At 42.6% G+C, this 12,572-nt stretch overlaps 1 protein-coding gene across 2 annotated transcripts in view; it reads right to left on the bottom strand.

The window, feature by feature from the left end:
- adamts17 (ADAM metallopeptidase with thrombospondin type 1 motif, 17) overlaps positions 1 to 12,572 on the bottom strand; it is a 591,331-nt gene that overhangs the window by 89,952 nt on the left and 488,807 nt on the right. For both annotated transcript variants that reach the window (XM_041175111.1, XM_041175112.1), the window contains exons 18-19: positions 10,435 to 10,594; positions 4,826 to 4,961 (exon numbers count right to left, since the gene is read on the bottom strand). In XM_041175111.1, coding sequence (XP_041031045.1) covers positions 4,826 to 4,961; positions 10,435 to 10,594 — 296 coding nt within the window. The remainder of the gene's footprint in view (positions 1 to 4,825; positions 4,962 to 10,434; positions 10,595 to 12,572) is intronic.

The following is a 12,572-nucleotide window of genomic DNA, read 5'->3' as shown; positions in this document are numbered from 1 at the left end:
TTGCTGCCTTTTGCTGTTTCTTAGCTCCACTCAAGCAGGTTCACACATTGTTTTTCTGATCTGAGATCCTATCCCATATTATCAGTGCAATTCCACCTCCTTTCCCTTCTTGTCTGTCCTTCCTAAACTTAGAATATCCTTGAATATTCAGTTCCCAGGCTTGGTCATCATAGCGCCATATTTTCGTAATGGCAATTATATCATACCAATTTACCTCTATGTGTCTTTAGATTATCTACCTTATTGTGAATGCTGCGCACATTCAGGTAGACTGCCCTTAACTTTGCCTTTTTGACATTATTCTGCATTCGAAGCATACTTAATGCTCTGCTTTGTTTCTCCTGCCTTCTAGTCTCACCACTACTTCCTGTTGCCAACATTACTTTCTTCCAATTTGGGCCACCCCTCAGGTTCCCAACCCCCTGACAAGTTAGTTTAAACCCACCCCCACAGCACTAGCAAATCTCCCTGTGAGTAAATCAGTCCCAGTCCTGTTAAGATGTAACCCGTCCAGCTTGTACAGGTCCCACCTGCCCCAGAACAGGTCCCCATGCCTCAGAGGTCTGATGCCCTCCCTCCTACACCAGTTCACCAGCAATGTATTTATCGATCTATCCTCCTATTCCTATGGTCGCTAGCATATGGCACTGGGAGTAATTCTCAGATTACTGCTCTTGAGGTCCTGCTTTTTAATTTCCTTCCCAACTTCCTGAAATCTGCTTTCAGGACCTCATCCCTCTTCCTGCCTACGTCATTGTTACCAATGTGGACCACAACTTCTGGCTGAGCTGAGCTGAGCTGTCCATGGTGCTACAGGCATGGCTCTGGTTGCACTCCCACCTGCCCCAGAACCGCTCCCAATGCCTCAGAAATCAGATACCCTCCCTTTTATCTGCCCGGTTCTCTCAAACTGCCTGGCCATTGGTCGCTCATTTCCTCTCTGCCTGTACGTTTCTACACAGCAGTTTGACCACCTCCCGAAACGTGCTATCCACGTAGGTGCACCACAGTGACTCCAGCCGTTGCTCAAGTTCTGAAACACAAAGTTCAAGCTTCTGCAGCCGGTGACACTTCCTGCATACTTCTTTGTCGTTGATGTGTGTCCATGACTTCCCACATGCCGCAGGGTGCACATTACACTTGCTGAGCTGCCATACTCTAACTTTACAATCTATTTCTTATAAGTAGAATAAGGAGAATAACTTAACAATTACTCACCAATCAGCTTCTTCCCCTGTACCAAAGGAAGAACCAAATACTAGAAGCTGGAAAAGGTAGAAAAAGTACCTCCTTCCCCTGTTCACCAAACTCCCGTACTCACCGAATTCCCAGCTGCTTACTCTGGGAAGTAATACTGCATGCAAGTTGCAGTGAGATGTCTATATTTGTACTCAGATGAGTCAGCTTTGCTATAGCTATAGAAACCAGATTAAGCTAGCCGTCTGATTAACTAAATACAGCTGCTTTCTAATAGAGAGCTTGTTTACCTCTGCTTAAGCCTGGAAGATTAAACCTAAACACTAATTTTTAGCAAAACAAAAACAGAATTACCTGGAAAAACTCAGCAGGTCTGGCAGCATCGGCGGAGAAGAAAAGAGTTGACGTTTCGAGTCCTCATGACCCTTCGACAGAACTAATTTTTAGTTAAATGCTAAATGCAAACAAAACTCAATTTTTAGAACGAGATTAACCCTTAAGATTCCCACATTCACAAAACTCACAGCTGCTCACTCTGTGAACTCACACTCAGTATATGTGAGCATATACATCAGGAAAGGATTAACAGGCTGGGTCTCTTTTCTCTTGAAAAATTAAGGCTGAGGGGTGACCTAATCGAGATATTTAAAATTACGAAAGTTTTGATAGGGTAGATATTGAAAGAATATTTCCTCATGTGGGGAACAGCCTAACTATTGGTCAACACGCCCACGAGAAACAATCATGCAGTAATAATCAAACTGAGAATCAGTGAATAAAGAACGAGAAACTGTCTAGTATTATCAATAAGGAATTTCTTTCCTTGTTACGCCCACTTAGAATGGGTGAAAGAGTTATTTATATATTTTTATTGTTGTTTATAGTACCTTTTTAGCCTATGTGTTTGAATTTATTTATAATATTTCATTTTAGAATAGTTCTAAAATCAAACATCTGTTTGACCTGCTAATTATATCTGTCTGCTATTTTTAGTTCGGAGAATTAAAATTACATGCCAGAATCTTAAACATAGGATAGATGAGGGACACAGAGCTGAGTAACAATTCATTCCATTTTGATGTAAATATTGGCAAAATGGGGAGCGTACAGTTTGTGCCACCAGTTGGGAATCTCATTGGCTGCCCAGAAATATTGTTAGATTAGACTCACAATGTAGGCTTGTTTGTCAGTAAGTGTCAATCATGTTGGGTAGAGGGAAAGGTGGTAAGAGGCTGGGCAAAGGCGGAGCCAAGCGGCACCATAAAGTCCTTTGCGATAATATCCTAGACTCACAGTAAGTGGTGATCCAGGAAACTGTGGGCAGCAAGTGTCCCAGTGTCCAACATTTGCAACCTGTGGGCAAAACTTCTCATTGGCGACAGAGATTGGGGGCAATTCACCCTTAAACACAGCTTTGCCAACTGTGAGAAGCTCCTTTTGAAGGAAAGTTTTCAACTTCCACGAACTCAAGCATCAAAAAGTGAAGTTTTAGAACCAGTTATTGATCTGGTCGCCTTATGAACAACACAGGAACCCTGATAGTCCTTTGGAAGAGCATCTGAGGTGACGAGGAGCTTCTTCAGTCCCATACATATCTCACCCACATTTCAGGGTCAGAAGCACTTGGATAATGTGTGCAGATGCTCATTTCTGGAACAGCGTAACTGACACAGTAGTTTCAGAGGGGAATTTAGTTTGAATCAGGTAGTGTGTGTATGCGTGTGTCATATGAACATACAAATTAGGGTGAGGATTAGGTCATTCAGCCCTTTGAACCTGCTCCGCCATTTAATACGATCATGGCTGACCTGATTGTGGCCTTAACTCTACTTTCCTGTCTACCTCCAAATCATTTCACTCCCTTGTCAAGTCAACAATCTATCCTACACAGCCTTAAAAATACTCAATGACCCAGCCTCCATTGCTCTCTTGGGAAGAGAATTCCACAGATCAACGACCCTCTGAGAGAAAAAATTTCTCCTTCTCTCCATCTTAATTGGGAGGCCCCTTATTTTCAAACTGCATCCCCTAGTTCTAATCTCTCCCACAAGGGGAAACATCCTCTCAGCATCCACCCTGTCAAGTCCCCTCAGGACCTTGTATATTTCAATAAGATCACTTGTCAGTTTTCTAAACTTCAATGATACAGAACCAACCTTTCCTCATAATTACAACTCCTTCATCCCAGGAATCAGCTGAGTGAACCTTCTCTGTACTACTTCTAGTGCAATTATCTCCTCCTCAAGTAAGGAGACACAGTACTTCAGATATGTTCACACCAAAGCCCTGTGCAACTGTCGCAAAACATCCCTACTTTTATATTCCATTCCCCTCACAATAAATGACAACATTCCATCCACCTTTCTAATCACTTGCTGTACCTGCATACTAACTTCTTGTGATTCAAGTACCAGGACACCTAGGTTGCTCTGAACTGCAACCTCTCTCCTTATAAACAATATGCTGCTTTTCTATTCTTCCTGCCAAAGTGGACAAGTTCACATCTTCCTACATGATGCTCCATCTACCAATTTTTTGCCCACTCACTTAGCCTGTCTATATCCCTTTGCAGACTCCTTATGTCCTCTTCACAACTTACTCTCCTGCCTATATTTGTGTCATTAGCAATCCGGCAACCATACATTTGGTCCCTTCATCCAAGTCATTCATACAGATAGTAAATAGTTGAAGTCCCAGCACTGATCCCCTGTGACATTCCACTGGTTACATCTGAGAATGATCCATTTATTCCTATTCTCTGCTTCCTGTTAGCCACCCAGTTCTATAATCATGTTAATTATGTTACCAACTACACCATGAGTTCTTATTTTGTGTAATGACTTTTGATGTGGTACTTCATCAAATGCCTTTTTAAAATCCAAGTACACCACATCTACAAATCCCCTTTACCCATGCTGCTTGTCTGTGTGTGTGTGTCTTTGTGTGTCTATCCCTTGCTGGAGTTCTTATTCCTGTCCTTTATATACCATTAAGAAGCAATACCTAAATGCATTTAGCATGGAAACAAAACTGAGTATCAGTCCAAATGGAACATTGATTCCTTCGTGTTTAATCTCCTTCTTGTGCCTCTTCCATTTATATTTTTTAACACAAGTTTACACATAAATATTTATATAGCTGACCCTATATTAAAGATAGACTTTTAAAAAAAATCTAAAACTAATTTCTGTCAGTTGAGCTTTTCAATACTAAAGCTTGGGTGCATACTCCAGGCTGACACTCCAGTGCAATGCCAAGGGAGTGCTGCTGTTGGAGGTGCCGTCTTTTGGATGAAATCTTAAAGCTGTTGCTCTTGTGGCTCAGATTGATGCTATAGATGCCATGGCATTACTGAAAGGACAGGGAATTCCCCCTGGCCAACAATCCTCCTCCAACCAACACCATGAAAAACAAATTAACAGATAATTTGTCTCATTATTCTCTGCCATGTCAAATTCACCAACATAACAATGATGCATCCTAGCAACAAACTGCACGCAAGACACTTGGATTGCTTCTGCCATTATATAAGTGCAAGCTTTCTTTGTAAAGGCTTTAACTGGAGGAACCATTGCCTAAGATACTTGTGTGCCACTGAATAGTTTTTGCATATGACAGAGATTCTTACCGTGACTGACATGGATGTATATTGCACTTCCTGACCTGTGGATCTGGACGAGCCAAATTTTGACAGCCGCTGTCATTCACCACCACCAACGTCTTATTAATAATCTTGGTGCAGTGGACAATCGTTTTGCGCTCACCTGAAGACACCAAACATAGTATGAAGAGAAACAAGAAACAAGGATACTGCAAGCTGAATGCAGGGAACCACCCTGCATCCTGCCACAAATACTAAGCTTTTCTATTCAAACGTTAAAGCTGCTCTGGGATTGCTCTCAGGCACTTGTCTCCTACAGGCTACCCTTGTGTTTCCAGCAGTCCAATGAACTGGATTTTGTTGGAGTGCCATCTAGCAGGGTGTAATTATACTGGGTTTTGGTGATGGTCACAGTTCTAACTCTGTCAGCGCTGAGAGAAGGATGATCCACAAGGGAATCCAGAATGTTGCATGATGAGGTTATGACATAATATGTTAAAGAAAGCACAGAATACTTTGGTGACACTGTGACACAATTAAGTTGTGCATGTACGGTGGTCAGTCTGTCACCCAGTTGTTCATCGCCAACCTCCAGGCTGCATATTGCGACTGGTTCACAGAGTCAACACCAGCATAATCGTAGTGGAAATTCAGCAAAGATGCCTCTCTCCAGATACCGGGATATTAAAGGGCCACGTTTTTTCAGAAGTATTTGCTGCTTTCAAACCTGTGAATTGATTTATTCCATACTTTCAACCTACTTGCCACAGCCTCAGGTGCTGAGAAATATTAATATTTCAGAACATCTCTTTTCAATCCTTGGACTGAGTCTCAGGTTATTTGTTAAAAAGCCCCAATCTCATGCTGGTATATTTCAATGCAACAGTGGGCATCAGGCAGGCTGCACCCCAGGAAATCCGTCTTGGGCTGGTGAACTGCAATGAAATACTGTATAAAATCAAAGGGTTACATGCAAACGGGTGCGAGTTGTATGGAACTTTACACAGCCTGTGGTTTTCATTGATTCCCATGGGAGATGTTTTTCTGACGTGCTCACACCACGTGAGGCTCCTTGCTGGGGTGGCGCATTTGTACTATATTCCATTGCACACTTAATGCTTCATCTTAGTTGTTCATGCACATTGCAAGCTCTCTATGTTTCAGTCACATGCGTCTTTACATGTTGACATCTTTTTTTTAAGTAAAATTTTTGTGACTGTCCCAAAATATCTTTGTTCAGAAGGTTAATTCATACCATTTCCCTTCTCTTTTTTTGTTTTCCAACAGTCTGTCCTCAACTGCAAGTACAAAACCTTTATTAAAAGGAATGGATTGTAAACTTTTGGCCATTTGCTAATGCTGTTGTATGACACCAAAAGAATGATACAGCTGAGAAGTCTATTTAGCCTGTTGTGCCTGTGCTGGGTCCTTCAACGAGCTATCCAATTATTCCCGTTCCTCCACCCTTTCCCCAACCTTTTGAGGGTTGTTACTGAATCTGTAGGCAGTGCATTCCAGAATTAAACTGGATGACACCGACATCACAGGTGCAGTACAGGATATACACAAACAGACTAGGCTGTGTACACATAGTGATGCTGCAGCCATGAAAGGCCACATCTGGTTTACAACTAAAACTCTACTGAATGGGAGGTATAAATTCTGGCCAATATCAAGACAAAGTCCTATAAATTAAAAATTCCAGGTTGATTTAATCAGTGGTATTCGAAGGAAAATTAGGGCAGAGGTCCATTTGAGACCTCAAGGAGTGAGGTCGCCCAGGTAAGGGCCCCGTGTTCAGGGTTACGAGCCATGGCCAATGGAGGAACAAGCAAAGTTTTGGTGGTGATGGCGGAGCAGCTAGAACCCTAGGGGACAACGGTTGCTTACAAGCAGAGGATCTTTTGGGGAGAGGGCTTGTGTTTCCTTTAAGCACACATGAGGAAGGCACAGGCAATCACCTCATACATTATTTTCTCTAGTCATATTGTTCAGTTAAAATTGAAAACGGGAGGCTCTTATGAACAACTGCAGATAGTGAAGCATGGAGAAATGAGCACAGGACCTGCCAGCCTTGGGCAGATCACTGCTACATTTAAAGGAGAATATGTCTAGCAATTGTAAAACAAAACACACCCAAACAAGTGCCTACTTGAGAGAGCAACTGTAAACCTGAAATGCAGAGAAGAATGCACTACATTTTCACACATCTGACTGCAAAATTGCTAGTTGATGTGGCACTGCTATTATACTGATTTACACATTACTGTAAGTCTGGTGGCCTGGCAGCTCCTGGAGCTGGGCACACTGCCTTGAGCGTTCATTTCCCGAAGATGAAATGGACACCATAAGCCCACTGGAATATGGGCGACAATCCCAGAAGCGTCAGGTCACACTGGCTAACCTTTACATGACTCACCACCCTCCACCAAAGCCAAGTGTTCTGTTTTACAGTAACTGGGGATAATGACAGGCTGATGGAGAACAGGCCCCAAATACACAATGTTGGACTTCAACTCTCAACTCTGCAACTACCAGCTCTGATCTCATTGGTTCAAGTCTCACTTCAGGCACTTGGGGCATGAATTTCGGGTCCTGCTGAGGTTAGGAATGAAGGCAATCTATATCAGTGATTTGGATGTGGGGACCAAAAGTAACATTTCCAAATTTGCTGATGACACAAAACTAGGTGGGAATGTGAGCTGTGAGGAGGATGCAAAGAGGCTTCAAGGGGATTGAGACAGGCAAAGTGAGTGGGCAAGGACATGGCAAATGTAATATAATGTGGAAAAATGTGAAGTTATCTGCTTTGATAGGAAAAACAGAAATGCAGCGTATTTCTTAAATGGTGAGAGATTGAGAAATGTTGATATCTAAAGGGACCTGGATATCCTTGTTCATAAGTCACTGAAATATAGCATGCAGATACAGCAAGCAATTAGGAAGGCAAGTGGTATGTTGGCCTTTGTTACAAGAGTATTTGAGCACAGGGGTAAGAATGTCTTGCTACAATTGTATAGAGCCTTGGTGAGACTGCACCAGGCGTGTTCTGTAGTTTTGATCCCCTTACCTAAGGAAGGTGACATGTCCGTAAGACATGGGACAAATCATAAACTATGTAAATCAAACTTTATTCTTTTTTGCTTATTTAAAAATGAACTTTGCTGAACCAAAAGATGGCCACCACAAGTCACCTGATGTATGGAGTTGTAAAGTGACCACTAAGGCATTATATAGATTGCACCAGAGACATGCCCTGACATGTTGCTCCTGAAATTCCACACCTGGGACTGTCAACGTCCATTCCAAAAAGGATCAATTGAAAGGAAATGGACGTCGTTTGCATCTTTATAAGCTTACCCATCTAGCAGGGTCTGAGGGTCTACCAAGACAATAGCTACCCAAACAGGGTTATTAATATGGATGATGACTCTTTTAGGGGCTAATAACCAGGACGCTATAAGCCATAATACAAAAGCCAGGTCCAGACACCTGATAAACATTCCTTCATGAAATCAATGTGAAGGAAGGAAGTCACATGACTCGAGTGACCACCGTGAAATCTCTTTATACAGTTGAGAGCTCAGAAGCAGGCCAGCCGGATGATTTACCTCTAGACTACATGATAAACAGCAGAACTCCAGGCTGACCAGGCAGCCTGCAACAAGCCCTCTTGAAACTTGTTTATCTAGAAGCCACTGGAGTTCTCCTGTCAAGCAGACCAAGTCTCTGAATATCAACCTCATTTCACTGCGGCGCCATCACCTTAAAGGAATTCCGCACTTCTGCCTTTAGCCAGGAACATGCCTGAATTAGAATTTCTCTGTGAGGGAGCCACCTCTGGATTTGGACTTTCTGGGCTCTGGAAATCAAGTGAACTGATATCTATTTCTGTGGTTCTTTTTACTGTTAAGTTATTCATGGTTGTAAAAACCCCTCTTTTAGTTTCCCCTTACAGTATACTTGTGTGCTTGTGTGTCAGTAGTTGCAATCATCCCCCCGGGTTTGAAAGTGTGAATAAACTAAGCTTCCGCTTTAATCCTAAGAGAGTTTGCTGCCAGTTATTTTAAAAATTGACTACACAAACCAAAAGTTTTTGGAATAAGTGGCACAGCCTATTGTAAACAAAAAACTACACTTCTGCTTATGGACAGACAGCGAGAGAATAAAGGAGTTCAGTTTTGCCCCTCTCTGTCTATAACAAAGGATATGCTTACAATAGGAGGAGTGCAACAAAGGTTCACCAGACTGATCCCTGGGATTGCGGGCTTGTCCAACGAGGAGAAACTGGGGAGATTGGGAGACTGGCTGGGCTATAGGGACACAGTCTTAAACTAGAACATAAGAAATAAGAGCAGGAGTAGGGCATTCAGCCCCTCAAGCCTGCCTGGCCTTTCGATAAGATCATGGCTGATCTGCCCCAGGCCTCAACTCCTCTTTTATGCCAGCTCCTCATAGCCCTCAACTCCCCGATATTTCAAAAATCTATCTACCTTCTCTTTAAATGCTTTCAGTGATCTAGTCTCCACAACTCTCTGGGGTAGAGAATTCCAGGCATTCAATACCCTCTGAGAGAAGAAGTTCCTTCGCATCTCAAGTTTAAATGAGTGCCCCCTTATTCTGTAACTATGTCCGATAGTTCGAGATTCCTCCACTAGTGGAAACATCTTCTCAACATCTACCCTGTCAAGCCCCCTCAGAATCTTGTTTGTTTCAATAAGATCACCCCTCATTCTTCGAAACTCTAATGAATAAAGGCCTAACCTATTTAGCTGTTCTTGATAGGTCAACCCCTTCATCTCAGGAATCAGAATACTGAATCTCTTTGGAACTGCCTCCAATGCCAATATCCTTTCTTAAATACGGAGACCAAAGCTGTACACAGTACTCCAGGTGCAGCCTCACCAATACCCTGTACAGTTGTAACAAGACTTTCCAATTTTTAAACTCCAACCCCTTAGCAATACAGGCCAAAATTCCATTTGTTTTCTTAATGACTTGCTGCACCTCCATGCTGACTTTTTGTGTTTCATGCACAAGAACACCCAGATACCTCTGTGCTGCACTTCTTTGGAGTCTCTCTCCATCTAAATAATAGTCTGCCTTTTGAGTCTTCCTACCAAAGTGCATGACCTCACACTTTCCTACATTAAACTCCATCTCCATCTCTATCATAGAGGTGGGCCATTTAGGACTGAGATGAGGAGGAACTCCTTTACTTAGAGTGTGGTGAATCTTTGGAATTCTCTATGCCAGGGGGCTATGGAGGTTCAGTCATTGAGTATATTCAAGACAGAGGTCAATAGATTTCTAGGTATTAAAGATATCAAAAGATATAGAAGTATTTTTGGAAAATGGCATTGAGGGAGATGATCAGCCATGATCTAGTTGAATGGCAGAGCAGGCTCGAGGGGCCTACTCCTGCTCCTATTTCCTATGTTCCTATCCTTACACTCCTTTGAAGCAACTAGTGTCACATTTCTAGGGTAAAGATGCCACATCAAGGCAAGTCGCAAAGTCACCCGTTGTGAAGCAAAGCTAACATCCGAAATGAGTTTCATAGGAAGCTGGGCGTGTATCTGATCCCCTTTGCTAAATACTTTGATAAATACTAGATTGAAGCTATGTGACTGTACCTCCTCCACACTGTACACTGCAGTCCCCCCAGCCAGTGTTTGTCCACAGATAAAGAGGTTCCAGCTGTTTCCGTACTTCGCCTCTCCCTTCAATGGAGTTGTTCACCGGGATTGTGTATTCATAGTGGATGCCGTAACTTTGATCATGGAATAGCAGCACCTATTTTGTGGAACAAAAGCCTGTCAGAACACAATTCCAGCAGCCTCTTAACTTCCTATGAAATTGCACTGTTAATTTGAGAGCTTTATTAATGATATCATTATCAGTACATCAGCTTTGAAATAGAACAAAACTCCCACAATTAATCGGTCTGGCATTTTTACGCTGTTTGCCCTTAAATAATTAATCAGTGGTAACATGCACTGCTTTGGAATTAACTGCAAATCCAGGGAGTGTGGGTTAATGGGTTTAACTACCAGCTGTTGAAACATTTGAGGCCAGGTAGCTGGATGCTCACAGTGTAATTACTAAGAAAATGTCATTCTTCAGACATTACCATCAATCTCTTGTCCACACGTTGCTACATGTTCATCAGAAATTAAAGATTTGCAAGCGCTTTTAAGTGAAGAACATCAAGGATACAGGGCTGGATTTTCACGGAGTCAGGAAGACTCCTTGGGCCTTTAAAGATGGCGAGTGGCACCCATATCCGACAGTGCTGCCCCCATTCCTGACGCATCCCATTTTTACTGGCTGGGGAAAGGGGGCAGAGCATGATTCGCAAGGTGGGAAACCTGAATCCGGCAGGGCCATATGAAATTGGTGCTGAGTTCAAAAGACCCCATTTTCACTCTAGCAAGGGCCTTATACTGCATCGTGGGAGTCATGAATTTATGGAGGTGACTTGAAAGTTCATGAAGGGCAGAGAAGTTCTATAGAACTGTCAAGCTGCGAAGTTATTTAATTCCCCAGCCCTTTAAATACTAAAAATAAAACCGGCTATCAGGGAGAGTTGAAAAATAAATATGGTCTAGAAGCTATAATTGCTGTTTGTTGAATTTACCAAAGGCTATCTTTAGATCATTATTAATGCTTGGCTGCTTTCAGCAACCTATAATTATCTCAGTGGGGGGATGTAAGTTCACAGCTTGACTGACAGTTCAAAGAGGTTATTAAAGGATTGTCTGTCTTTGATGTGGCTTTGTTGTAGGATCATGATTAAAAGTCTTTTCTTTAATAAAGGAGTGAACGCCCCTCAAGTACTTTAACTTTTTAATGGGTTTTCACGAATGGAATTATACTATAGTAAAGACTGTACTAGATATTTAGACCTTTATTTTATTTCATCTCAACATGGCATCTGAGGTATGGCTGAGTTGGCATCAGGGATGTAAGGGAAAATGGTGGTGAGGTGGGAGCGTTAAGTTGGCAATGAGTTGGCCTTGGGGCTATAAGGACCATGGGGTGCGGGGGTGGCATAAGCTGGCATGGATGAGACATGGGAAATGGTTGGAGAGGTGATGGGGTGTGAGGGGTGAAGGATAGAGCGCCTAATGTTTAATAAAACAGCTGGGACAAAGGCCCAGAGAATCATGGTGAGCCTTTTAACCAGTCTATCTCGGCACTCGGCACCCTGCGTGGCCGCCTCTGATCTGCGTCTGGGGGTGGTGGGCCCGACTCTATCTTGCATCCACACCCCCATCCCCCCAACTACACCAACCAAGGTGAAAATCGGACCTGACAGGGCACTTTGTCCCCAAGGCATGTGCGATGAGCTGGGGAATTTCTCAAATCACATTCTCCACCTCGGGAACAAAAATCTGGCCCATAGTGCAAGACACTTTGTGAATTGTTTATTCCTTATTAGCAATTAACTGATTTCTATATAAGTTACATGCTAATTACTTAGAAAAGTGAAAATGTGTTTACTAATGTGGAAAATGGGAGGGTGTGAAGCCGAAAGCTAAAAGCTATTTTCCTGGTTTTGTCATCACCTCTTGCAGTAGCTAGCTCTCATCGCTGTAATAAAGGAGCATGGTGAAATTACAGCAACGTGTGACACTAGCAACAAAGGATCCAAATATTTTAAATTGCTGACATTGTTTGTCTATTTGGGAGCACAGATGCCATTTATGGGATTTCTCAGTTTCCTTTGTCATGGACATGAGGCTCCACCCACCTTATACAAGATGTTGGT

This window comes from Carcharodon carcharias, chromosome 26 (genome assembly GCF_017639515.1).
Source record: "Carcharodon carcharias isolate sCarCar2 chromosome 26, sCarCar2.pri, whole genome shotgun sequence".
Classification (NCBI taxonomy): Eukaryota; Metazoa; Chordata; class Chondrichthyes; order Lamniformes; family Lamnidae; genus Carcharodon; species Carcharodon carcharias.
The sequence above is the reverse complement of the archived record's forward strand: the minus strand, read 5'-3'. Positions and strand labels throughout refer to the sequence as shown.